This window comes from Bos grunniens, chromosome 8 (genome assembly GCF_055505025.1).
Source record: "Bos grunniens cultivar Pamir isolate PY7600 chromosome 8, Bosgru_T2T1.0, whole genome shotgun sequence".
In the NCBI taxonomy this organism is placed as follows: domain Eukaryota; kingdom Metazoa; phylum Chordata; class Mammalia; order Artiodactyla; family Bovidae; genus Bos; species Bos grunniens.
The window spans coordinates 83,468,060-83,495,570 of record NC_141172.1 but is presented as its reverse complement, the minus strand read 5'-3'; the positions used below and the strand labels follow the sequence as shown (position 1 = coordinate 83,495,570).

At 37.1% G+C, this 27,511-nt stretch overlaps 1 protein-coding gene across 6 annotated transcripts; it reads left to right on the top strand.

Annotated features, from left to right (window-relative positions):
• On the top strand, positions 1–27,511 carry ZNF484 (zinc finger protein 484). 6 transcript variants are annotated; one of them, XM_086315563.1, is made up of 6 exons: positions 1–266; positions 5,567–5,632; positions 7,621–7,665; positions 18,356–18,384; positions 18,552–18,647; positions 24,715–27,511. In XM_086315563.1, exons 5-6 carry the CDS (start codon positions 18,611–18,613, stop codon positions 27,024–27,026), a joined length of 2,349 nt encoding a protein of 782 aa, XP_086171689.1. In that variant the 5' UTR covers positions 1–266; positions 5,567–5,632; positions 7,621–7,665; positions 18,356–18,384; positions 18,552–18,610; the 3' UTR covers positions 27,027–27,511. The 6 variants fall into 6 exon arrangements, with proteins under 6 accessions (XP_086171689.1, XP_086171684.1, XP_086171687.1 ...); XM_086315558.1 differs by lacking the exon at positions 18,356–18,384 and adding an exon at positions 18,164–18,290; XM_086315561.1 differs by having other exon boundaries at positions 18,164–18,384.

Below are 27,511 nucleotides of genomic sequence, written 5' to 3'. Positions count from 1 at the left end.
GTGTGTGTGTGTGCGCGCGCGCGCGCGCGCGCGCACGCTCCGTCGCTCAGTCGTGTCCGATTCTTCGCGACCCCATGGATTGTAGCCCTCCAGGCTCCTCTGTCCATGGAATTTTCTGGAGCGGGTTGCCATTTCCTTCTCTAGGGGATCTTTGCCACCCAGGGATCCAACCAATGCCTCTTGCACCTTCTGCATTGGCAGGCAGATTCTTTACCACTGCGACATCTAAATGACCACTGTCTGGAAAGAGCATGGGTGAGGGGCTGGTGAGTGCAGGGAGCGTTGGGGTGGGGATTTAGTGGGAAAGTGTCGCTGATGTCCGTGATGAACAATGGGGAGGCGGTCAGTGGATGGAATAATAGGGGTCGGTGTGGTCTTGATGGTGGATTCCGGCAGGATTGGTGGGGTCTGTAATGGTGAATCCCTGGAGACATGGGGTGGGACTGATAGTAGATGGTGGAACTCCAGGCGGAGTGATGGGATCTATGGGACCTTTGTTGTTGGATCGGTGGGCAGGTTCTTGGATTCTGTGGGGGGAGGGTAACTGTGGGGCCTGAGAAATGAAGGATCTGAAGGGGAGAGATGGTAGATGGTCATTAATATCCTCTCTTTTTTTCTGCTTACTAGGTTGTTTCTATTTCTGATTTTTAAAAAATTATTGATGGAAATAAATAATAAATAATCATAATAGGAGTAGAAAAGAATTTTGTTAGTATTATTTGAGCCAAACTGAGGACTGTAGCCCAGGAGACAGCTAGGAGGCTCTGAGGAATTGCTGGGTTGGAATATGGTTTTCAGCTTAGCCTTATAAACTTATCAGAACAAAGATCATATATCAAACACGACAGGGATACATTCCTTCAACGTTTTAAAGCAGCCAGATTTAATACTTACACAGTGAGACTGCAGGACCATGATTCCTGTTAAGGGGATGCTATAAGAAGGGAGTTACTTATTCTTATCTTCCAAACACCTTAATGGTTAAAGCAGATGTGCTGTGTGTGTTCACACAAAGTTCAGTCTGAACCATGTGTAAGCCAAAACGACTTCTCCGTGCCTCAATATGTGAAAGTTTTCTTCATGGTACACTTTGCTAGAGATTTAAAAATATATTGTTATGTGCTTTGTATCCCGGTTAGGAGCTACATTGTCGTTCCTAGTTATTTATGTATCATTTTTCTTCCTTTTTTTATTATCAGGAATCTCAAGATTTATTTTATTGGTCATTTTGAAGTATTCATTATGTTTATACTCTCTATTTTTACATTAATTTTATCTTTTTAAAAAATGTTTTCTCCCCACTCCCCCATTTTCCCCCATTTTATGTAACTGTCATTCTTTCCCATACTGGATACATTTAGGGGTATGATATTTCTTTTATATGCATCTTTATTTTTGAAATGTGTAATTTCAGTTTGATGTTCCACTTTGATCCTGAGTTTCTTTATTCCTGAATTATTGCTATGTTTTGTTTATTTTTAATTTTATTGTATTTTCATAGACTGTAGACTGCAAAGTCTCAACTTTTAACAATTTATCAAGCTTTTTCTTAAAAAAATTTTTTTTTAATTGAAGGATAATTGCTTTACAGAATTTTGTTGTTTTCTGCCACACCTCAACATGAATCAGCTATAGGTATACATATATTCCCTCCCTTTTGAAACTCCCTCCTATCTCCCTCCCCATCCCACCACTCTAGGTTGATACAGAACCCCTGTTTGAGTTTCCTGAGCCATATAGCAAATTCCCATTGGCTATCTATTTTAAACATGGTAGTGTAAGTTTCCATGTTACTCTTTCCATACATCTCCCCTTCTCCCTTCTCCGCATGTCTGTAAGTTTGTTCCCTATGTCTGTTTCTCCATTGCTACCTTGTAAATAAATTCTTCAGAGCCATTTTTCTAGATTCTATATGTGTGTTAGAATACGATATTTCTCTTTCTCTTTGTGACTTGAAGGCAAGCTACACAAGTTACAGTGAACTTTGTTCAATGGATATAAGAGAAAGCATATTTTCTGTGTGTGTGGTATAAACCTTTCCTAATGTATATTAAATATAGCTTGTTGGTATTTTTCAAGTCTTTTTTTTCTTATTTTTGGTTTACTTGATTCATCATATTTCCAAAGAGTTGCAGTAATAATTTTTTACTAATAATTCACTTTGTAGTTCTATGTGCTTTTTTACTAGTTTTGTTTGCATGTATATGGGGGAAAGGCATGCATAAATCTAATGGTTAATGCATTTTGTATTTTTAAAAATTTATTGGATGCTATTATTATAGGATCTGTCTTTTCAGTGAAAAGCAATTTCAACCTTGAATTTCATTTTGATATTTATATTGCTATCCCAGCTTTCACTTTCATTTGGATGATTTATCTTTGCCCAGGGCTTTATTTTGTATTTCTATTGCTCTCATTGTTTAGATCTACTGCTTGCAATAGATACACTTTGGTTTTTCCAAATCTAACCTATAATCTAGTCTGTCAATAGATAATTTTACCTTTTCAGTTTGGTGTAATAATGATTTACCCAATTTTATACCTTCCATTTTAATGTTTACTATTTATTTTAACTCACTGTTTTCTGATTTTCTTTTCCTTTTTCATTGGATTGATGAAATTTTTGTTCATTGTTTCCATTCTACACCCCAGATAACTTCTGATTTTTTCCTGAAATGTTTTGTCATATGATAATGTTATTACTTTTCCCTTTGATTACATTCTTATCATATCATCATCATTGTCCTTTTTAATAATTATATACCTTACAAAAGTTATTGCTGAAAAATATATTTCTGTTTGCTATTTCTCACCTGATTTATTTTACATTTATTTGGAATACTTTTGTGGGGTTTTTTTTCTCAGATAATGGTAAGAGATACTTTATAAGTGCTTTCATTTTTGAAAATGTCTTTGGCCCTAACAGAGAAGTCATCCTTTAGATGCTACTTCTGATGTCACTTAGCATTCATTACTGCAGATGAGGCATCTTGATTTTTTTAATTCTTTCTCTGTAAATAATCTGTTCATTCACTTGCACTTTAGATTTGGATGTGTTTTAGATTTTAAAATTTATCTTTAAAATTCAGGAATATTCATAGCTTTGTTCACTGATTGAGTTCCCAATTGTTTGTGTGTGTATGTAAATTTGTTAGGAAAACTAATGGTATAGGTCTACTGTGTGTGGATAGTGAGAGGAGTCCTTGGGTGATTTTTTCACGGCCCACTAAGGTGCAGGCCTGTCTGGAACTGGAGACTTGGGATTACCAATGGAGATGTATGGTGAGTAGTGTGGACCAAGAATGTGGCCTGACATTTCAGTAAACAAAAGAGGTTGTGACCATCAAGCCATCAGCCACTGCTGCTACCCGCAGTTGTTCACCTTTAGGGGAATTCAGAATGGAGAAAAATAAGACATTGGTCCCAGATTGTTACAGTGCTTATCAAAGGAACGATTTCTAATGAATGCAAACTCTTGCATTGTCCCATATATAGAAAAATGCTAAATTCATTAACTTGAGATGCCTGGATTTTCTTTAATTGACAGACAGTACTGGAAGGACTGATGCTAAAGCTGAAACTCCAGTACTTTGGCCACCTCATGCTAAGAGTTGACTCATTGGAAAAGACTCTAATGCTGGGGGGGAGAGGGGGCAGGAGGAGAAGGGGATGACAGAGGATGAGGTGGCTGGATGGCATCACCGACTCGACGGACATGAGTTTGAGTGAACTCTGGGAATTGGTGATGGACAGGGAGGCCTGGCGTGCTATGATTCATGGGGTCGCAGAGAGTCAGACACGACTGAGTGACTGGACTGAACTGAACTGAACTGAATCTTTTGATATTCCAAATACTTGGTTTTTGTTTTGTTGCAAAAGCTCCCTTTTACTCTGGCTCCTCCTTTATCTCTTCAGAAAAGTCCCTGTTAGCTGTCTGAGGGGCTGTATCCTGGACTTAAGTCCTCAGTAAGTCTACTGAATAAAAATAATCCTCACCTTTTAGGGTGAGAATTTTTTTTCAGTCAACAGTAGTAATAAAGGTGTGGATGCCAGTTATTGGTGCATGCGGGATTGTGATATAATAAATACGTATTTTGATTTTCATCCACAGTTCCCAGCACAAAGCTCCTAACACCTTTCTAATTTCCTAAATGATAAGAGTTATAGGGGCCTCTTTTATTTCTGTCTCTTGACGTAGCACTAGAGAGATAAAGGTGAAATTAGTAGGGTTTTTGTTGTTGTTGTTATAAATAATAAGTTACTTTGAAACACCCTTGAGTTTATTTTAATGAAATGATGTTTGGAAAGCCCCTAGTGAATCACTCAATGGGGATTGTTTGCCAGGGGAACCAAGCAAGTTCTTAAAGTTTTAGGGCTTGAAGTTGAGTAGGAAGTTGAACCACTAATGGCTAGTTATTTAAACAGTCATCTGTACATAGTGAAGTCTTCATAAAAACTCAAAAGAATGGAGTTTGGAGAGTTTCTAGATTGAACATGTAGAGATTCTGGAAGAGCAGTGCACTCCTTCTGACATATCTTGCATATCCATCTCTTCTACCTGGCTGTTTCTGAATTATATTCTCTTATAATAAATTGGTAATCTAATAAGTAAAATATTTTCTTGAGTTCTATGAGCTACTCTAGAAAATTAGTGTAATATGAGGGAACCTCATGGGAACATCTAATTGTAGCCAGTTTGTCAGAAACACAAGTAAGAACCTGAACTTGTTGGCATCTGAATTTGGGGTGGGGACAGTCTTATAGGACTGAGCCCCTAACCTGTGTGAATAATGCTAAAACTCTAAGTAGATGGTGTGAGAATAGAAGAAAAACACACAGGAGGAGTTTTTCCTTTTCAGCGCATGGGATTGATTGACATAGAGTCAGGACCATGGGGTACAGTTATTGGAGGCTCTGTGATCAGGAACTATAGAATGAATGATTATGATCTTGTAGAGAGAACAATGGTGGCTTGAAGTGAGATCTTTGTTCCCTGCCCAAGAATTGAACCTGGGTGAAAACCAGGAATCCTGTCCACTCCACCAGCAAGAGCCAGAAGCAGAGTTTCCCTGGCTTTTGCCCTATTTGAAAGCAAAAATGTTTTAAGGAGGCAAAAACTGTAAAAAAACAAAACAAAAACCAGTATAAAGTTTATTATTAGAGACACAGCATAACATGTGGTAGAGTTTGTTTAGTTAAGACATAGCAAGGTAGAGATACATGCCTGGAGAGAAAGAGTGTGGGCATCCCCACTAGTGAGGAGGAGCACAGTAAAGAGACAGTTACGTCTTTTATATAGGGCAGTTCTAGGTTTTTGTTTGCCTTTGACCAGTTATCTCACTGTTTTTCCTCATAACTGACCTGACCTAGGTCCTCCCTCATATGTGTGCACATCTTTTTGCCAAGGTGGGTTCCAGTGCAGCAACCTATGGGAAGGTTGACACCACCTCTTATGGGTGGTGCTCCCTCCCTTTTTGACTGCTGAGGAAACTTTCTGTGCATATATAGATAGGGAAGTGTCCTTGACCTCAAGAATGAGAAATATGTGGTCTCTTTATCTGAGCAGGACTCAGCTCCTCTCTGCCATGGCCAGGACTGCTATCTTAAAGTATCCACTGGAGGCAAAGTACAGGTATTTAACTTGTTCCTGTTGTTATTTCTATCTGGAAGTGTAAATAGGATGCTGGCTGTAAATGTCTAACCTGGAGCCCATCTATCTCCTGCCTCATCTGGGGCCTGTGAGCAGTAGAACATGGGAACCAGTGATTCTGGTCTGTGAGTAATGGCTGCTGGGGTGAGGTCAGTGTGCAATGATTGGCAGTTGGAAAAGAAAATTTAGGAGTGGGAGTGAGGAATTGAGTACCAAGGATGGGGATGAAAACTAACCAATCTGATCACAAGGACCACAGCCTTGCCTAACTCAGTGAAACTATGAGGCATGCCATGTAGGGCCACCCAAGATGGACGGGTCATGGAGGAGAGTTCTGACAAAACGGGGTCCACTAGAGAAGGCAATGGCAAACCACTTCAGTATTCTTGCCTTGAGAACCCCATGAACAGTATGAAAAGGCAAAAAGATAGGACACTGAAAGATGAACTCCCCAGGTCGGTAAGTGCCCAATATGCTACTGGATCAGTAGAGAAATAACTCCAGAAACAATGAAGAGACAGAGCTAAAGCAAAAACAACACCCAGTTGTGGATGTGACTGGTGATGGAACTGAAGTCCGATGCAGTAAAGAGCAATATGGCATAGAAACCTGGAATGTTAGGTCCATGAATCAAGGCAAATTGGAAGTGGTCAGACAGGAGATGGCAAGAGTGAATGTCGACATTCTAGGAATCAGCAAACTAAAATGGACTGGAATGGGTGAATTTAACTCAGGTGACCATTATATCTACTACTGTGGGCAGGAATCCCTTAGAAGAAATGGAGTAACCATCATAGTCAACAAAAGAGTCTGAAATGCAGTACTTGGATGCAAACTCAAAAATAACAGAATGATCTCTCTTCATTTTCAAGGCAAACCATTCAATACCACAGTAATCCAAGTCTATGCCCTGACCAGTAATGCTAAAGAAGCTGAAGTTGAATGGTTCTAGGAAGACCTACAAGACCTTCTAGACCTAACACCCCAAAAAGATGCCCTTTTCATTATAGGGGACTGGAATGCAAAAGAAGGAAGTCAAAAAATACGTGGCTATGCTAAGTCACTTCAGTCATGTCCGACTCTGTGCGACCCCATAGACAGCAGCCTACCAGGCTCCCCCGTCCCTGGGATTCTCCAGGCAAGGTCCCTGGGATTCTCCAGGCAAGAACACTGGAGTGGGTTGCCATTTCCTTCTCCAAGGCAAGAAAGTGAAAAGTGAAAGTGAAGTCGCTCAGTCGTGTCCGACTCTTAGCGACCCCATGGATTGCAGCCTAACAGGCTCCTCCGTCCATGGGATTTTCCAAGCAAGAGTACTGGAGTGGGGTGCCATTGCGTGGAGTAACAGGCAAATTTGTCCTTGGAGCACAGAACGAAGCAGGGCAAAGGCTAATAGTGTTTTGCCAAGAGAACACACTGGTCTTAGCAAACACCCTCTTCCAACAACACAACAGAAGACCTACACATGGACATCACCAGATGGTCTATACCAAAAATTACCTATAATTTTCCCATCATCCAAATGTTATATCTGTTAACATATTAATATATTTCCTTCCAGATGATTTTCTCTGTGTGCATGAATGCATTCATGTATGTGTTCATGTGTACATACACACATATTATTCAATGAAAATGGACCCATACTGTTTGGTACATCTTTTTATTTTTACTTACCATTTTATTTTTCTATAGTACTTTAATTTTACATAATACTGTATACTATGGATGCCCTGTAAAGTATTTAAGCTGTTCATAATTATTGGGTATCAAGATGTTTCTAATTTTCTTTTTTTTTTTTTTTTGTATTAGCCATGCTGTGGTAAAACTCCTGCATTTAAATCTTTGTACAGTACAGGATGATTTTTTTGTGATATGGTTCTACAAATAAGTTTTTGGGTCAGGTTCATGGACAGTAAATGACATTGACACGTTTCCTTCTCTCGTGTCCCTCTGTCAATCTGTTTTCTCAGATCTCTGCCCCTTTCCCAGAAGAGCCAGAAATGACCAAGTCCCTGGTAAGTTCTTATTTGTTCATTTATTTATTTCTTTACTTTTCAGTGAGTTTTAGAAGGTATCTATTAACCCATATAGTGAATGGACAAGTGTAAATAAATAAAAACTAAGATCAAAGACAGTAAAAAGAGACTATCAGCTCCAAGTCAAGCTTGGATTATAGGTATATGTGAGTTGTGTGACTTAACAGTTTTGAACTTTGAACTACAAAATTGTCTCTGATCTTCATGAAAGACAGAAATAATGGAAATGAAATACATGCATTATATTGTTAAAAAGTAATTTATTTCATCTATAATAACTACTTCCTGGTTCTTGATGTTTGAGAAAAATTTTGATAGATTTTTTTTTTACTTTATATTTTATATTGAAGTATAGCCAGTTAACAATGATGTGAGTTTCAGGTGGACAGCAAAGGGATTCAGTTGTACATATACATGTATGCATTCTCCCCCAAACTCTGCTCCCATCCTGGCTGCAACATAACATTGAGCAGACTTCCCTGTGCTCTACAGTAGGACCTTGTTGGTTATCCATTTTAAATATAGCAGTGTGTATATGTCAATCACAAACTTCCTAACTATAACTATTCCTTCCCCGTATTCTTTCCCCCATCCCGCCCCGCCCCGGCATCTAGGTTTGTTCTCTAAGTCTGTTTCCGTTTTGTAAATAAGTTCGTGGGTACCAGTTCTTTTTAGATTCTGCTTAGAAGGGGTATCATACACTATTTATCCTTCTCTGTCTAACTTACTTCACTAAGTATGACAATCTCTAGGTTCATCCATGTTGCTGCAAATGGCATTATTTCATTCTTTTTAATGGCTGAGTAATATTCCATTGTGTATATATACACCATATTTTCTTTCTCCATTCCTCTGTAGATGGACATTTAGGTTGCTTCCATGTCTTGGCTATTGTAAACAGCACTGAAACAAACTCTGGGGGTGCATATATCCTTTTGGACCATGATTTTCTTCAGGAATCTGCCCAGGGATGGGATTGCAAAGTCATATGGTAGCTGTATTTTTAGGTTTTTAGAGAAGCCACCATAATGTTCTCCATAGTGACTGTGCCAATTTGCATTCCCACCAACATTGTAGGAGGGTTCCCTTATCTCCACACTCTCTCCAACATTTATTCTTTGTGGATTTTTTTGATGATGGCCACACTGACTGGTGTGAATGGTATCTCATTGTAGTTTTGATTTACATTTCTATAGTAATTAGCGATGTTGAGCTCTTTTCTTGTGCCTCTTGGTCATCTGTATGTCTTCTTTGAAGTAATGTCTATTTAGGTCTTCTGCCCATTTTTTGAGTGAGTTGTTTGTTTTGATTATGTTAAACCTCATGAGCTGTTTGTAAAGTTTGGAGACGAATCCCATGTCAGTCACATCATTTGCAAACATTTTATCCCAATCTGTGGGTTTTCTTTTCATTCTGTTATTGGTTTTCTTTGCTGTGCAAAATATTTTAAGTAGGCCTCATTTGTGCATTTTTATTTTTCTTTCCATTATTTGGAGAGACAGATAAAAAAGATATTGCTACATTTATGTTGAAGATTGTACTGCTTATGTTTTCCTCTAGGAGTGTTATAGTGTCTGGTTTCACATTTAGGTCTTTAATCCATTTTGACGTTATTTTTGTGTATGGTATTAAAGAATGATTTTTTTTTTTACAGGTAGCTGTCTAGTTCCCCCAGCACCATTTGTTGACGAGACTGTCTGTCCAGCATTGTATTGTCTTGCCTCCTTTGTCATAGATTAACTGACCAAAGGTGTATGAATTTACTTCTGGGTTTTCTGTTCAGTTCCACTGATCTGTATTTCTACTTTTGTCAGGAAGTCTGATTCCTCCAGCTTCGTTTTCCTTTCTTAAGATTGCTTTGGCTGTTCAAGGTCTTTTGTGTCTCCATACAGATTTTGAGATTTTTTTGTTCTGTGCTGTGCTGTGCTTAGTTGCTCAGTCATGTCTGACTCCTTGCGACCCCATGGACTGTACCCACCAGGCTCATCTGTCCATGGGGATTCTCCAGGCAAGAACACTGGCGAGGGTTGCATTCCTTGCACCTGGGGATCTTCCCAATCTAGGGATCAAACCCAGGTCTCCCGCATTACATGCGGATTCTTTACCGTCTGAGCCACCAGGAAAGCCGTAGTTCTGTGAAAAATGCCATTGGTCATTTGATCAGGATTGCATTGAATCTGTAGATTGCTTTGGGTAGTATATTCATTTTGACAATATTAATTTTTCCAGTCCACAAACATGATATATCTTTTCATCTGTTTGTGTCTTCTTCAGTTTCCTTCATCAACACCTTATAATTTTCAGAGTATAGGTCTTTAGTCTCCTTAGGTAGGTTTATTCATAGGTAGTTTATCCTTTTGATATATGGTAAATGGAATTGTTTCTTGAATTTCTCTTTCTGATCTTTTGATGTTATTGTATAGAAATGCAACAGTTTTTTTGTGTGTATTCATTGTGTAACCTGCAACTTTACTAGGTTCACTGATGAGATTTAATAGTTTTGTAGTAGTGTCCTTAGGGTCTTCTATGAATAGTATCATGTCATTTGCAAACAGTGACAGTTTAACTTCTTCATTTTCTATTTGGATTCCATTTGTTTCTTTTTCTTCTCTGATTGCTGTAACTAGGACATCCAGAACTATGCTGAATAATAGTGGTGAGAGCAAACATCCTTGTCTTATTCCTGATCTTAGAGAAAAAGCTTTCAGCATTTTAACATTGAGTATGATGTTAAGCAGTAGATTTGTCATATATGGCCTTTATTATGTTGAGGAATGTTCCCCCCATGCCCACTTTCTGGAGAGTTTTTATCATAAAAGGGTGCTGAATTTTGTCTTTCTGCATCTACTGAGATAATCATATGGTTTTTATTCTTCAGTTTGTGTGTCACATCGATTGATTTGCAGATATTGAAAAATCCTTGCATCTGTACATGAATCCCACTTGATCATCGTGAATGATCTTTTTAATGTATTGTTGGACTTGGATTGTTAGTATTGTGTTGAGGATTTATGTCTCTAACATTCATCATTGATATTGGCCTGTGATTTTCTTTTTTTTGTGGTATCTTTGTGTGATATTGATCACAGGGTGACGGTGGCATCAGAGAATGAGTTTGGAAGTTTTCCTACAGCTGTAATTTTGTGGAACACTTTCAGAAGGTTAGGTGTTTTGTTGCTATTGTTTTTCAGTCAGTAAGTCATATCCGACTCTTTGTAACCCCATGGACTGCAGCACACCAGTCTCCTCTGTCCTTCACTATTTCCCGGAGTTGGCTCAAATTCATGTCCATTGAGTTGGTGATGCTAGCTAATCATTTCATCCTTTGTTGACTGCTTCTCCTCCTGCCTTCAATCTTTCCAGCATCAGGGTCTTTTCCAGTGAGTCATCTCTTTCATCAGGTGGCCAAAGTATTGGAACTTCAGCATCAGTTCTTCCAATGAATATTCAGGGTTGATTTCCATCAGGATTGACTGGTTTGATTACCTTTCAGTCAAAGGGACTCTCAAGAGTCTTCTCCAGCTCTACAATTTGAAAGCATCAGTTCTTTGGCACTCCCTCTTCTTTACAGTTCAACTCTCCCATCTGTCCATGACTACTGGAAAAATCATAGTTTTGACTAAAGGACCTTTGTTGGCAAAATGATGTCTCTGCTTTTTAATATGCTGTCTAGGTTGGTCATAGCTTTCCTTCCAAGGAGCAAGTGTCTTGTAATTTCCTGGCTGCAGTCATTGTCCACAGTGATTTTGGAGCCCAAGAAAATAAAATCTGTCCTTATTTCCACTTTTTCCCCTTCTATTTGTCATGAAGTGATGGGACCAGATGCCATGATTTTAGCTTTTTGATGTTGAGTTTCAAGCCAGCTTTTTCGATCTCTTTCACCTTCATTAAGAGGTTCTTTAGTCCTCTTTACTTTCCGCCATTAGAGTGGTATCATCTGCATATCTGGGGTTGTTGATAATTCTCCCAGCAATGTTGATTCCAGCTTGTGATTCATCCAGCCCAGCATTTCACATAATGTACTCTGCATATAAGTTATACACATGGGGTGAACATAGCCTTGTCATATTCCTTTCCCAATTTTGAATCAATCAGTTGTTCTATGTCTAGTTCTAATGACTGCTTCCTGATCTACATACAGATTTCTGTATGTAGATAAGGTGATCTGGTATTCCCATGTCTTTAAGAATTTTCCACAGTTTGTTGTGATCTACACAATCAAAGAGTTTAGTGTAGATCAGAAGTAGATATTTTTTGGAATTCCCTTGCTTTCTCCATGATCCAGTGAATGCTGGCAGTTTGGACTCTGGTTCCCCTGCCTTTTCTAAACCCAGCTTGTACATCTGGAAGTTCTTGGTTCATGAACTGCTGAAACCTAGCTTGAAAGGTTTTGAGCATAACCTTGCTAGCATGTGAAATGAGTGCAATATAAATATCTTTACAATATGTTAAAATATATTAGGTAATGACAGTTAACACCAGTCATAAATATTAATATAGTGCTTACTGTATGCTAGGCATTGTAAACACACACTCTTTCTCTCAGCTGATTTAATCACATCCCTTTTGAGGTATCTATAATCATTATCCTCATTTTACAGAGAAGGAAGTAGGTCCACAGAGAAGTTAAGTAAATTGCTCTGGGTTGTACTGCTAGTAAGTGGTGAAACCAGGAGTAAAACCCAAGCAATTTGGCTCCAGAATACAGGCTCTTTATTTCAGCAGTTGAAAGAAACTTCCCTTGGAGTTCTTGACATTACCGAAGTTGCTCTCTATTTGATTCTCATGCACTGACTTGGGGGGTCTTCTTTTGGCATGCTGCTAGGAATTCCTTTCATGTCTCTCAAGTATTGGATCTCTTGTTTTTTGGCTCTTTCTTGATTCGTGCTTTCATTTTTAGAGAATATTATCCAGAAAGTATTGTATGGGAATTAGGTTTTTTGAGACCTTGCATGTCTAAAAGTATTTTTATTTGACCCTCAGTAATTTCATAGCTAATTCTAGATTGTAAGTCATTTTTACTCAGAAATTTTAAGACATTCTTTCTACTTTAATCATCCCACCTTTTCTTACTGGATGTGATAGGAAGATCCAGATAATAAATTTGTGTTGTTTTAAGTTTGCAGTAATTTGTTGCAGCAGCAATAGGACACCATTACAGATTTTGGTACCTGGACATGGAATGATGCTGTAACAAATACCCCAAAATGTCAAAAGACTTTGGAATTTGGTAATGAATAAAAACTGTAAAAAATTTGAAGTGTATAATAGCAATAGCCTAGATTTCCTTGAACAGACTGATAATAGAAATATTGTTGTTAACTCTGCTAGAGAACTCAGAAGAAAGTGAGGAGCACAGTAGGAAAAAAACTATATTGTTTTATAGAATATCTCATTATTTTATTTTATTATTTTTTTTTATAATAGCCCTCATAGAAAAACGTTATTGGAAAGCAGGGAAAACTACCAAGATATGAATGAAGACAAAAAATAAAAAAAGTTCAGACAGAAAGTGTATGACCTTGGTTTAAGTGGAAATGGAACCGTTTGGTGGTTTGTAGCTAGTGACCTATATTTTCACTTTGTGGCACTGCTGCTGCTACAGCTAAGCCGCTTCAGTCGTGTCTGACTCTGTGCGACCCCATAGACGCCAGCCCACCAGGCTCCTCTGTCCACAGGATTCTCTAGGCAAGAATACTGGAGTGGGTTGCCATTTCCTTCTCCAGAATATCTCATTATTTTAAACAGACGGTTGACAAGAATACAGGTGTTAAAGGTGCTTCTGGTGAAGACTCAGAAGGAAATGAGAAATATGTTACTGGAAAGTAGGGGAGGGAACATCTCTGGTATGTAGTAGCAGAAAGCTTAGCTGGATTTTTTCCTGTAGTTATATGGAAAGCAGATTTGTCAGTGATGGACTTGTGTTTTTCTCTGAGGTGATTTCAAGCAGAGGATTGGAGATGTGGCCTGGTTTCTTTTTCCTGCTTACAATAAAATATGAATATTAAGCGATAGATTGGAGGAAGAACTGTTAAGCAAAAAGGAACTAGACTTGATGATTTGGGATATTTGGGGGCTATCAAGATTACAAAAGATGCTATAATTAGTTTCACTATAGGAAAGGATGTTCTTGAGAGAAAGTCAAGGGTGTGGATAGATGCTTTATATATGAATATTTTTCTAGATTTTTAGGTGTTTAGCAAGATGAACAGGGTAGAATGTACCTTACTAAATTTTTTTAGCTGAAAGTCTCAGTCTTTGGTGTTAACTTGACTGTTTAGTTTATTTACATTTAATGCAATTACTGATATATTTGTATTTATATCCAGTTTTATTAGTTTCATACTTGAAATGTCTAATACTATTTTTCCACTCTTTCCTTGACTTTCTTTTAGATTAGTCAAAGTTTTAATTTTTATTTTGTTAGCTTGTTTGTGATGCATTCTTTTGTTTCCCTAGATACTATAATATCCATCTTTAACTTATTATTGTCTTACCCCCTTAATAGATGCTAAAACATCTTAATTCCATTTACTGCCTCTCATTTTTACATTATTATTTTTATACATTTAAATTCTACATATGTTTTAAACTTCACAAGATATTATTATTACTGTTTTTGCATAGTCAGTATTTACAGTTTTATAAAGTGGGATTTGAGAAACTTTTTGAGTCTTTGAGTTGATGTCATTCACCTTTCCTTTTCAAATTTTGCTTCTGCCTCATATTCTTCCTCTTTGTTGTCTCAGACAACAATATGTTTTTCCTTTCCAAGGTGTTGTACATGTGATACATCACATGCTCTTCTGCTTTTTTTATTTAAAAAACCTCTGTGGTTCAGTTTGGATATCTTCTGTTTGCTTGTCTTCCATTTCAGTAATTCTGTTCTTCTGCTATTAAACCCCTCTCAGTTCTTAATTTTAGATACTTAATTTTTCAGTTTTCATTTTTTTTAGTATAAGTTCCATTTCTCTGATGAAATTCTCCACCTTTTCATCTAACTCCAAAATCCTGTAAGACTCTTTCTATTGAATTTTTTTTCCTCTGGCTTTAGATATTTTGTTCTGTTTTTTGATAGGCATTTCTTTTATTGTATCAAAACACATATAAAACATTGTTAAGGATCTAGATTATGGTATTTTTCTCAGTTATTTAACTTATATGCAGAGTACATCATACAAAATGCTGTGCTGGCTGAAGCTCAAGCTGAAATCAAGATTACTGGGAGAAATATCAATAACCTCAGCTATGCAGATGACACCACCATAATGGCAGAAAGCAAAGAGGAGCTAAAGAGCCTCTTGATGAAGGTGAAAGAGGAGAGTGAAAAAGCTGGCTTAAAACTCAACATTCGAAAAAAACTAAAATCATGGCATATGGTTCCATCACTTCATGGCAAATAGATGAGAAAAAATGGATACAGTGACAGATTTTATTTCTTGGGCTCCAAAATCACTGCAGATGGTGACTAAAGCCTTGAAATTAAAAGACACTTGCTCCTTGAGAGGAAAGCTATGACAGACCTAGAACGTTAAAAAGCGTGTTAAAAAGTGTGTTAAAAAGCAGAGACATTATTTTGCCAACAAAGGTCCAAATAGCCAAAGCTGTGATTTTTCCATTAGTCATATATGGATGTAAGAGATGGACCATAAAGAAGGCTGAGCACCAAAGAATGTTGCTTTTGAGGGGTGGTGGTAGAGAAGACTCTCGAGAGTCCCTTGCACTGCAAGGAGATCAAACCAGTTAATCCTAAAGGAAATCAATCCTGAATATTCATTGGGAAAGATTAAGGGCAGGAGGAGAAGGGGATGACAGAGGATGAGATTGTTGGATGGCATCATTGACTCAATGAACATGAGTTTGAGCATACTCCAGGAGATACCAAAGGACAGGGAAGCGTAGTTTGTTGCAGTCCATGGGGTCACAAAGGGTCAGACATGACTTAATGACTGAACAATAACAAACTTTCTCAGGAGAGGATTCTTGTTTCCCTTAGCAGATAGAGTGGAGGATGAACACCTTTGTCTAGTCAAGCAGTGTTAGGTTGAATCAAGACTAAGTTGAAGCTCTGATAATAGTCTACCTCAGGTTCACTCTGACCATCCAGGAGTTTCAGCTGAGAGCCCAGTTTGCCCTCTGTGGACCCTCCTCTTGATAAGTGCCAACAGTGTTTTCTTATCAGACTACTAACATTTTGCCTTGCTTTTCAGAGGCTATCTGCTTAAGTGTTTAGTCTTCTGCTCCTACAGCCCTAGAATTTAGCAGATGTCTTAGGGGGAAAACCGTCCATGTGTTTGAATTCTGGTTTCTCTATCACCCAACTTTAGTCTTCTGCTGGTTCAAAGCCTGGGTTTTCACCTTTTACCACACCCAGAATTGATAAATACTCCTAGTGTAAAAGTGGTTACGTACATCAACTTAAACCTTCAATGTTGTCTGTAGAGTCTTGGCACCTAACTGCTTCCAGTATTTTCAAACAGATAGTTTCAGTATTTCATCTGGCAAGTATAGTTATTCCTGGAAGAAACCCTGGACCATCACAAACTCTTGTATGCCATCTGGATATGACAGTGCCTCAAAAGGGTCACCTAAGTGTATCATATGTACTGTCCATTTAAAGTGTACATTCAATCATTTTTAGTATATTCATGGAGTTGTGCAATCTTTATCCAGTTTTAGAACACTTTCTTTCCCTCCCCTATCCAAAGTCATACCTTTTAGCTGTTCCTACCTCCCTCCCCACCACATCCTTCCATTACCCTGGGAAACCAGCAGTCTTCTTCCTGTCCTAATAGGTTTGCTTGTCCTGGACATCTCATGTAAATGGAATCATATAATATGTGGTCTTTTGTGATTGGCTTATTTCACTTAGCATAATATTTTCAAAATTCATCCACAGTATAGCATAAATCAGTATTTCATTCCTCTCTATGGCTGAATAATCTCTTTTATGAATATGCCACATTTTGAAATTCATCATTGGTTGATACCCTGGGTTGTTTCTGTTTTTGACTATTAAGAATAATGCTACTATGAACATTTCTATATAAGTTTTATGTGAATGAATGTTTTGATTTCTCTTGGGTATATACCTAGAAGTGGAACCATTAGCTCATATAACTCCTTTTGAGGAAGTGCCAGACTGTTTTACCTTCCCACCTTTACTATATGAGGGTTCCAATATCTCCACTTCCCCACTGGCACTTGATATTATGTGTCCTTTTGTTTTTTATTATTATAGCCATCCTAGTAGGTGCATTTTCCTGATGACTAATAACTAATGACTGGAGCATTTTTTAAATTTCAGAATTCAAGATTTAATTGCATTTATTATTTTGCTACAAAAATAATAAAAATACAAATACACACAAGCAGAGCATTTTTTATTTTATAATCATCTTAGTGAATTTGAAGGGGTATCTCTTTGAATTTTGATATCCCTTTTGACTATATTGATCTGTATTGAGAACCTTTTGTGCTTTTTGGCCATTTGTATATATTCCTTGGAGATATGTATATTCTTTCTTGGTCCATTTGTTTATTTGACTGTGCCAGGTCTTAGCTGTGGCATGAGGGATGTTCGAGCTTTGTAAGCAGAATCCAGGATCTTTTGTTACTGCATGTGGAATCTAGCTCCCTGACCAGGGATCAAACCCAGGCCCCCTGCATTGGGAGCATGGAGTTTTAGCCACTGGACCATCAGGGAGTCCCCTTGGTCCATTTTTAATTGGATCATTTATCTTTTTATTGAGTTGTAAAAGTTCTTTATATATTCTTTACACAAATCCTTTATCAGATATATAATTGCAGACATTTTCCCATAGTCTTTGAGTTGTTTTTACTTTCTTTTTTAAGTAAACATTTTGTTTGTTCTGTTTTTTGTTGTTGTTGTTGTTATTTTTCTTTGTTTATTTTTCATTTTTGGCCATTGGGTATAGCATGGGGATCTTAGTCCCCCTACCAGGCGTTGAACCCATGCCCCCTGAAGTGGTGGTGCAGAGACCTAACACTGGACTGTCAGCAAATTCCCTTATATTATCACTTTCTTAATGGTATCCTTTTTAGTGCAAAGTTTTAAATTTTGATAAAGTCCAATTTATCTATTTTTTCCTTTGGTTGCTTGTGCTTCTGATTTTATATCTGAAAAATCATTGCCTAAGTGAAGTGTTAATGAAATATGGCATACATGGAAAAGAATGCAGAAATCAGGTTTGCAGCTTGATGAGTTTACTTTATTCTTTTGTAACCAGCATGCAGATAAAAACAAAACCTCAGAATGTTATTAGAGCCACAGAAAGAATGACCTGATACTTTTAATATTTATTTTTCCCTTGAAATAATAATGTCAAATTTAGGTATTTAGTGAGAAGCTTATATGTTGTATCATGTTAAAAATTATTAAAAATAAGTTCATAAATATCTTGCTCTTATCCTACAGTCCTGATACTTTTCGTTGAATAAACATGTGTTTTTCCAGGGATCAGTGTCTTTCAAAGATATATCTGTAGACTTCAGCAGGGAGGAGTGGCAACAATTGGACCTTGCTCAGAAAAGTCTATACAGGGATGTGATGCTGGAAAACTATTTCAACTTGATCTCAGTGGGTAAGCACAGCTCTGCTGGGTAAGGCTGTACCTAACTGAACGTTTTTTTTTTTTTTTCTCCTTAGTGGAATTTCTGAAATCTGGTGTTTCTAAGGTATGTGGGACTTCTAAAGCCTGTAGGACATCTGAAGTGTGTAATAGTTTTGTCCTTATTTTGTTCTATGTTTTTAACAATCTCTTTTGGACATTAAGAATATACTTCTGTTCCCCGTGAACTTTTCTGAAAAGTAAATGGAGGGCTTTGTTATTTCCTATCATCAGGGTTTCAAGTTCCCAAAGCAGAAGTCATTTTCAGCTTGGAGTGGGGAGAAGAACCATATATGTGGAATGGCAAAATCTCAAGCCAGGGCTGTCTGGGTGAGTAGGAACCAAAAGCATAGGAGATCGTATAACCAAATCAGTTTTGCTGGCAGAGTTTGGCAACTTTGAAGTGCTTTTAATATGATATTTCTCTAACATTCTGAACTTTTGAAACTGCATGGATAGAGTTGATATTGGTCTCTTAGACATCTAAATGCCATTCCCATTTAAGGCCCCTTCCAATATCAGTGTCTTCTTTGTTTGACTCTTTAAGAGGGATATGCTACAGTTACTGGTACATTGGCTGTAGGATCCTGCTGTTTTGCTTTTTCTCCCTTTTTATAGCATTAACAAAATTTTTTTTAAATCTCTGTCAATATCTTAAATCCTTTCCTTACACATTCAGGTACTCATAAAATTGCCTTAAAAAAAAATTACTTTGGGTCACTCACCTGCATATTTCTCTTCATTTTCTTTCTCTTCCCTTAAGGTACTTCAAAATTGTCATCTAAAGATGGCCATATTATATCATCTCCCATGTCTCTCCCTCAACTGTTGGCTTTGAGATTTCTATTACTTACATTTGGGGATAGCTTCTTATTTTAATTCTTTATAATTTGAGGGGACTACACCCCACAGCATGCGGGATCTTAGTTCCTCTCACCAGGGATTGAACCTGCACGCCCTCCAGTGGAAACTCAGAGTCCTAACCAGTGGATAGCCAGGGAATCCCCTATTTTACAATTTTTAAAAAAGTTTTATTTAATTTTTTTATTTATCCCTTTTAATCCTCACTCCCTACTCATTTTTATTCTTCCCAGAGGCAGTTGCTCTCCTGTATTTTATATGTTTGCTTGCAATTTATTCTTGAATTTGTTGGGTATTTGTAAAATTTAAATTGTTGGTCATTTTAATTTCTAAAAATGGTACTGTGCTATATATCCTATATATATATCCTTAGTTTATTTCTTTCCTCTCAGCACTAAATTGGTTCATGTTACACTGTTTTTCTAGCTCATTGCTTCTAATAGATATATACATTCCATAGTATATATATATGCCACATTTACTTGTCCAGCTTTCTAGCTACTATAGCTAGTACTATAATAAATTTCTTCAAGAACTATTCTTATAGGAAACAAGAATTTCTTGAGGAAGAGTAGTGGGAGTGTTTTATTAATGAATATATGAATGCTTTATTTCACTAAGTATAACCATATTGGTTTCTAGATTGGATGTATTGGTCTACAGTCCTCTAAACATACAAAGGCATCAGTTTCTCTACATCCCTGCCCATATTTCTAATAATTTCTCATAATCTATTGGATTTTAATTTCTAACCATTTGTTTTAATTTGTGTTTCTCTAATAACAAAATGTTTTGAACATCTTATCATGTACCTTGTAATAGATTCTGATTTCATTTTTGGTATTTGACTGTTGACACCTTCCAAACTTCACCACTCTCTCTTCATCTTCTGCCCCACATCTGGGCAAACTACAAGAAAACTCAGATGCTCTTTCCATTAGTGCTAGTGGGAAATTGCTCTGTATCAGTCAGCTTAGCACCACCCCCCAACTACTATAAAAAACCCAAGCTAGTTTCCTTTTCTCACTCTTGTAAGCCACTTTTAGACCTGCTTAGGAGCTTTCCCTTCAAAAGCCTCACTAAATGAGTAATGAACTTTTTCATATCTTATTGGTTGTGTGTCAAATCATCACTCTTGACATCTGAACCAAATTTGGTGTGGGAGTCCATTGTTCCTCTGCAGGTGACTTAACAGTTTGTGTAGTAAGCAGGGCCTTTGGATGATGATCGCCACCAAGGGGGTCTTTCTTCTCTTGTTCTTTGGCTTCACTGCCAGAGAATATATATATATATATAAATATATATATAAATATATATATATATATATATATATATATATATATATATTATATAATATATATATACACACCAAATATAACTTCCAAATATATATATATATATATATATACACACACACACCAAATATAACTTCCAGTTGAAGTTGGAAGTTATTGTTGGTATTCTGGGACAGATGTAAAGAACTAGGCCCTCCATAAAGTAGCTTAAGACCTATGTATGTGTCTCAAATTGAATCATTTGTCTCAATTCTGGCATAAGCCATGACTGATACCAGAATTAAGGAAACAGATCAGATTGGCTCTCATTGTATAAAGCTCTCAGGGGAACAACTGATACCTTATGTATATAAGGGCCTATCAGGCAGCTACTTGTGTGAAGGAAGAGCAGTTACAATGCAGCATGCTAAACCACTTTTCTAAATGTTGTCATATTTTATTGTTGTTTATTGTTTTAATGTCATATTTTTGCTTTTCCCTGTGACTCATCTTCTCAAACAATTCTTTATGCTCTTTCTACTAATTTTTCTCTTTTAGAAAGTATCATTTAGATGCCCTCTTCCTTTGACTTTCCAGTGAAAAGTAAAACCTAAGACCAAGTCTATATTTACTTATGCTTGAATTATTCTAATCCTGTTTTGATGTTTAAAAACATTTTTTTTCTAGGTGCTACTGGTTAAAATACTGTGCTTATCTTGTTGTAACTATATGATGCAAAATATTACCTAACATATGAGAAATTCTTCTCTCAATGGATTAATAAACTACAGGAAAAACATGCCTCATATTTGCAATTCACATTTATCTTTATTTAGTTTCCATAATCATGTTTGGTTCATTTTAACATTTTCTTTAATTATTCCTCTGTATCTGACCCTTTATTTTCTGATCTGTCTGCCTATTCAGATAATCTACATACTTATACTTTGCTCTCATGTTTCACTAACTCTTTTATTGGACATATTACAGTATACATTGCTTTTTCCCTTTTCTAATTCTCTGACCCACAAAAACTCAGAGAAAATGACATTAATTTGAATGACAACTGAGTCTTTTACCTATTTCAAAAATGTTTCTCTAGAGAATATTTAGTGAAATTAAATTCTTGAGGTGATATTTTGCTCTATTTCAGAGGGATTTGAAATTTTTCTGCTAAGAGTAATTTAAAGGACCAATAATTGTAATTGGAAAAGGGAGACAACTGAAAGAAATGTTTAAAATTTAAGCATTTGAGCATTAAGCATTTATTATTGTGTACATCTATGCCAATTAAATATGACTTTGTAAGGCTCAGAATATCTGTGTTTATTTTTAAGTTAAGAGAAAAGAGAGCCTTCCTAGAGTTTTGCTGAGGTTTGAGATTCATTTTCACAGCATACAACCCTAAATGATCCATGAAGGAAATGAATTTTGAAAAGGAATAAAGATCAGGAAAAGGAAGCTTAGTGGGGAAAAGGAAAAGAATATATGTTTAGATTCAGTAATAAAATAGACTTTAGTGACTGGTGGAAAGATAGCTTACATACACTCATTTTATTGGCCTGAATTATGACTTTGTATTTTACTGAATTGATAATTCAGTTTGTGACAGAGGAATTATGAATAATTAAACTTTTTACCACAGGAGCAAATTTTTTACATTGAACATCATTGATAATAATGTAAATACTGTCAGGCATAGCAGTGGGTTTATAAGCTAAAGAAAGTGAAAAGTTGCAAAAGGTGAAAGCCATGTTGAGGAATCTAGTATTAGAGGTCCTCAGGCTTAATGAAAACATTAATATGTGTGAGTAAAACTGTAATGTGTGCTAAGTCACGTCAGTCATGTCCAACTCTGTGCAACCCCATGGACTGTATAGCCCATCAGGCTCCTCTGTCTATGGAATTCTCCAGGCAAGAATACTGCAATGGGTTGCTGTTTCCTTCTCCAGGGGTTCTTCCCAATCCAAGGATTGAACCCATGTCTCTTAAGTCTCCTGCATTGGTAGGTGGGTTCTTTACCACTAGCACCACATGGGAAGCCCAAAAATATAAAAGTTAAAAGAATGTGTTTGGGGATATTACAAACATTATAAGATCCTAGAGATAGAATGAAATGGATACAAGGTTGGACTGTGTCTATATTAAAGAGTAATCTGATTTTTATGTAAGTATTTACTAAGAATCTACTATGTCTTAAAAAAATTTTTTTTAATTGAAGGATAATTGCTTTACAGAATTTTGTTGTTTTCTGTCAAGCCTCAACATGAATCAGCCATAGGTATACATATATACCCTCCCTTTTGAATCTCCCTCCCCATCCCAGCCCTCTAGGTTGATAAGAACCCCTGTTTTGAGTTTCCTGAACCATACAGCAAATTCCCATTGGCTATCTATTTTACACATGGTAATGTAAGTTTCCATGTTACTCTTTCCATACATCTCACACTGTCCTGGAGAAGGCAATGGCACCCCACTCCAGTACTCTTGCCTGGAAAATCCTATGGATGGAGGAGCCTGGTGGGCTGCAGTCCATGGGGTCACTAAGGGTCAGACACGACTGAGCGACTTCACTTTCACTTTTCATTTTCATGCATTGGAGAAGGAAATGGCAACCCACTCCAGTACTCTTGCCTGGAGAATCCCAGGGACGGAGGAGCCAGGTCGGCTGCCGTCTGTGGGGTCGCACAGAGTCAGACACGACCAAAGCAACTTAGCAGCAGCAGCAGCACCCTCTCCTCCCCTCTCCCTGTGTCCATAAGTTTATTCTCTATGTCTGTTTCTCCACTGTTGCCCTGTAAATAAATTCTAAAGAACCATTTTTCTAGATTCTGTATATATGCATTGCTGCTGCTGCTACTGCTACTAAGTCACTTCAGTCATGTCCGACTCTGTGCGACCCCATAGATGGCAGCCCACCAGGCTCCCCCATCCCTGGGGTTCTCTCGGCAAGAATACTGGAGTGGGTTGCCATTTCCTTCTCCGTTAGAATACGATATTTATCTTTCTCTTTCTGACTCACTTCACTCTGTATAATAGGTTATAGGTTCATCCACCTCATCAGAACTGACTCTGCTATGTCTTATACACTGTTCCACAGTTGGGGATATTAGTGATTCTTGTTGTAGGTAAGAATGGTATATTGGAATAAAACCCACCTCCTGTCATTGATAGACCCCAAGAAACAGTGACTTAGAGAACACAAACATTAACCAGGCCTGGATTTAGCCTGAGGGCTGTAGTTTTCTAATCTCTTGTCTTGGGCATCACCAGCAACATAGAACTGAGCTATCAAGTCTGTAATATAGCCAGTGGGAAGAGAGTTATGGGAGACACACTTACTTCCTTAAAACATTGACCTGATTATAACAAATATAATTCCTATTCTCATTTGAATGGTGATAGGTGAATTACCTGGATTTACCTACAAATGAGGCTGTATATGCCTGTTGTTTTGAGACAGACACATGCTTGGCTACAGGCTTAAGACTGTTGAAGGAAGGGGATGGATTTTAATGAACAACTTCTGTCTCTGCTTCAGAGTTGGCCCTTTTTGCTGTTATATTCTTCGTTATTAAGTGTGTGTATCTGCACCCCAAAACCAGGCATAAAGTATTGAATCATAGATATATATTTACCATTTGTAAACGGTAAAGCTAATTCAGGATGACTGTGGCTACAATAGATTTCTGTACATAAATAAATTTGTATTTATGGAACAGTGATTAATAGGGAATAGAGAAAGCAGAGAGATTAGGATTTATAGATGAAGGATAATAAGAATCTAGACTCAGAAATATTTTTTAGCCACATGGTTTGTCACTTTGTTCTAACACCTATTATGTACTTATGCTACATGTTCAGAACAGCATATTTCAGTTTGAATCTCGTCTTCCCCAATTACTAAGCATTTGATTTGGGCACATTACTTAACTCTTCTGTGGCTCAGTTTCCTCATCTGTAAAGTAGGGACAATAATACCATTAATAGCAAAAGGTTATGTTGATGTTTAAATGAGTTAGAACAATGCCTGAGACATCTAAATTCTATTATCAGACAGTAAATGTAAGGGCTTACTTTATTATTGCATATTATTTCATATAAAGAGATTATTATATATATTTATTCTTATTTTATATATTTATCTATATTTAGTATTACATGTGTATAGAACCTCTCCCATTTCTCTGTGTTCATCTTGTATCCACTCTATTATCCCTTCTGTGTTTTGCTAACTGTTCTTTGTGTATTTTATTTTTTAGATCAGGATATTGGTTTTGAAACATCACAACAGGGAATATCTGAAGATGTTTCAGTCTGCTTTGAGGGAATACGTCTCTTCCCAAGAGATGACTTATATTCCATTTTAGAAGAATTTTGTCAAGATAATAAACAGACAGGAAGAGATAAGGAAAACCAGAACAAACATTTAAGTCCTATCATCTTCACCAACAAGGATATGCTAGCTAATAAGGGGAACTGTGACTATAAAAAAGACATTGGGGAAAAATTTCATGTAAACACAAACCTTGTTCCTTCAAGAAAAAGACTCCATAACTATGACTCATTTCAAAAGAGTTTGAAGCCTATTGTAAGCTTATGTAATTGTAATAGAAACAATGCAACAGAAAATTTTGATAAGATTATTGGACATGGTAACACTTATATGAATTCTCATACGAAAACGAATGCTTGTGAATATAATCAATGTAAGAAACTTCTGAGCAAGCAAGCTCTCATTCAGCATCAAAAACACCATCCTGGGGAGGACTTCCATGTATTTTCTGATTGTGTAAAATTCTCCACCCATAAGACACACCTTTTTGCACATCAAAGGATTTATACTGAAGAGAAACATCCTGAGTGCACCAAATGTGAGATGATCTTCACTCAGAAGTCCCAATTTGCTGTGCCTCAGGTTTATACAAGAGAAAAATCCTATGTAGGCACTGAACATGGGAAGAAATTTTCCCTCAACTCAAACCATGAGAAAACTTCTCATACTGAGGAAATTGACTATAAATGCAGTGCACGTGGAAAAGCCTTTATCAAGAAGTTAGATCTGTTCAGACTCCAGAGAATTCCTACTGGAGGGAAAAAACCCCATGATTACAGTGAATGTGGAAAAAATGTCTCTCACAATTCAAATCTCAGTATACACAAAAAAGCTCATACTGGCAAGAAGCACTTTGAATGTATTGAGTGTGGGAAATCTTTCACAAGAAAATCAACACTAAGTATGCATCAGAAAATTCACACAGGAGAAAAACCATATGTATGTACTGAATGTGGGAAAGCCTTTATCCGAAAGTCACATTTTATTACACATGAGAGAATTCATACTGGAGAGAAACCTTATGAATGCAATGACTGTGGGAAGTCCTTTATAAAGAAGTCACAACTCCATGTGCATCAGCGAATTCACACAGGGGAGAATCCCTTCATATGTTCAGAATGTGGGAAGATCTTCACTCACAGGACAAATCTCATTATACACCAGAAAATTCATACTGGGGAGAGACCCTATATATGTACTGAATGTGGGAAGGCCTTTACTGACAGGTCAAATCTCATTAAACATCAAAAAATTCATACTGGAGAGAAACCCTATAAATGCAGTGACTGTGGGAAATCATTCACCTGGAAGTCACGGCTCAGGATACATCAGAAATGTCACACTGGAGAGAGACATTATGAATGCAATGAATGTGGGAAAGCATTTATTCAGAAGTCAACACTGAGTATGCACCAAAGAATTCATAAAGGAGAAAAGCCCTATGTTTGCACTGAATGTGGGAAGGCCTTCTTCCACAAGTCACATTTTATTACACATGAGAGAATTCATACTGGAGAGAAACCTTATGAATGCAGTGACTGTGGGAAATCTTTCACAAAGAAGTCACAGCTTCATGTACATCAGCAAATTCACACAGGAGAGAAACCCTACAGATGTGCTGAATGTGGAAAGGCTTTCACGGACAGATCAAATCTCTTTACACACCAGAAAATTCATACTGGCGAGAAACCCTATAAATGTGATGACTGTGGAAAAGCCTTCACTCGAAAGTCAGGCCTCCATATACATCAGCAGTCTCATACTGGAGAAAGACGTTATGAATGTAGTGAATGCGGGAAAGCCTTTGCACGAAAATCAACACTCATTATGCATCAAAGAATTCATACAGGAGAGAAACCTTATATTTGTACTGAATGTGGGAAGTCGTTCATCCAGAAGTCACATTTAAATCGACATAAGAGAATTCATACTGGAGAGAAACCCTATAAATGCAGTGACTGTGGGAAGGCTTTTATTAAGAAGTCACAACTCCTTGAACATCACCGAATTCACACAGGAGAGAAACCTTATATGTGTACTGAATGTGGAAAGGCCTTCTCCATCAGATCAAATCTTATTAAACACCAGAAAATTCATACTAAACAGAAACCTTACAAATCTAGTGACTTTAGGAAAGACTTTAACTGGAAAGCACAATTCAGTGTACATCAGAAATCTAATACTGAGGAAGTAGAATGCCCAGTGCCACAATCATGGGGTAGGGATACAAAGTTGTGAGGAGCTATAGCTTGACTAAGAAGCAGGAGGTAACCCAAGTCAATTTTCCTCCAACTAGTCAGAGGTATGAATATCTGGATCTCATAGCTTATGTCCAGTTTTATACATATGGGCAGACACTTTGGAGAAAGTGTTTAAGCAGTGATTAATGGCATGCTTGTTTACTTGACAGATACTGGGATTTTTAAGCACCTGCAAATAATAGTACATGTGCAAGAAGATGACTTGGCAATAGTTCTTATTTCACGTTTTGGATAAGCAGCTTTATAAATCAGGGCTGTTGAGTTGTTCATGCCCTGTATAGCAAAAATATTCAATGTTGACCAAAGGAATTTCTTGAGTAGATTTCCAAGAAAAATTTTCATTGTCCAAGCACTCTATGGACACTAAAATCAAGGCAACAGTGTAGACAATTCAGATGTATAATAAAAAGAATCTAGAAGTTTTTGTGAAAATTGACATTAAAGATACAAAGATGGACTCTA

What these genes read in the sequence shown, in the direction of transcription:
- ZNF484 (XM_086315558.1), top strand. An exon ending in TTTCAACTTGATCTCAGTGG is followed by an intron (nt 18,291 to 18,551) that starts GTAAGCACAGCT and finishes TCCTATCATCAG; the next exon opens with GGTTTCAAGTTCCCAAAGCA. An exon ending in CTCAAGCCAGGGCTGTCTGG is followed by an intron (nt 18,648 to 24,714) that starts GTGAGTAGGAAC and finishes TTTATTTTTTAG; the next exon opens with ATCAGGATATTGGTTTTGAA.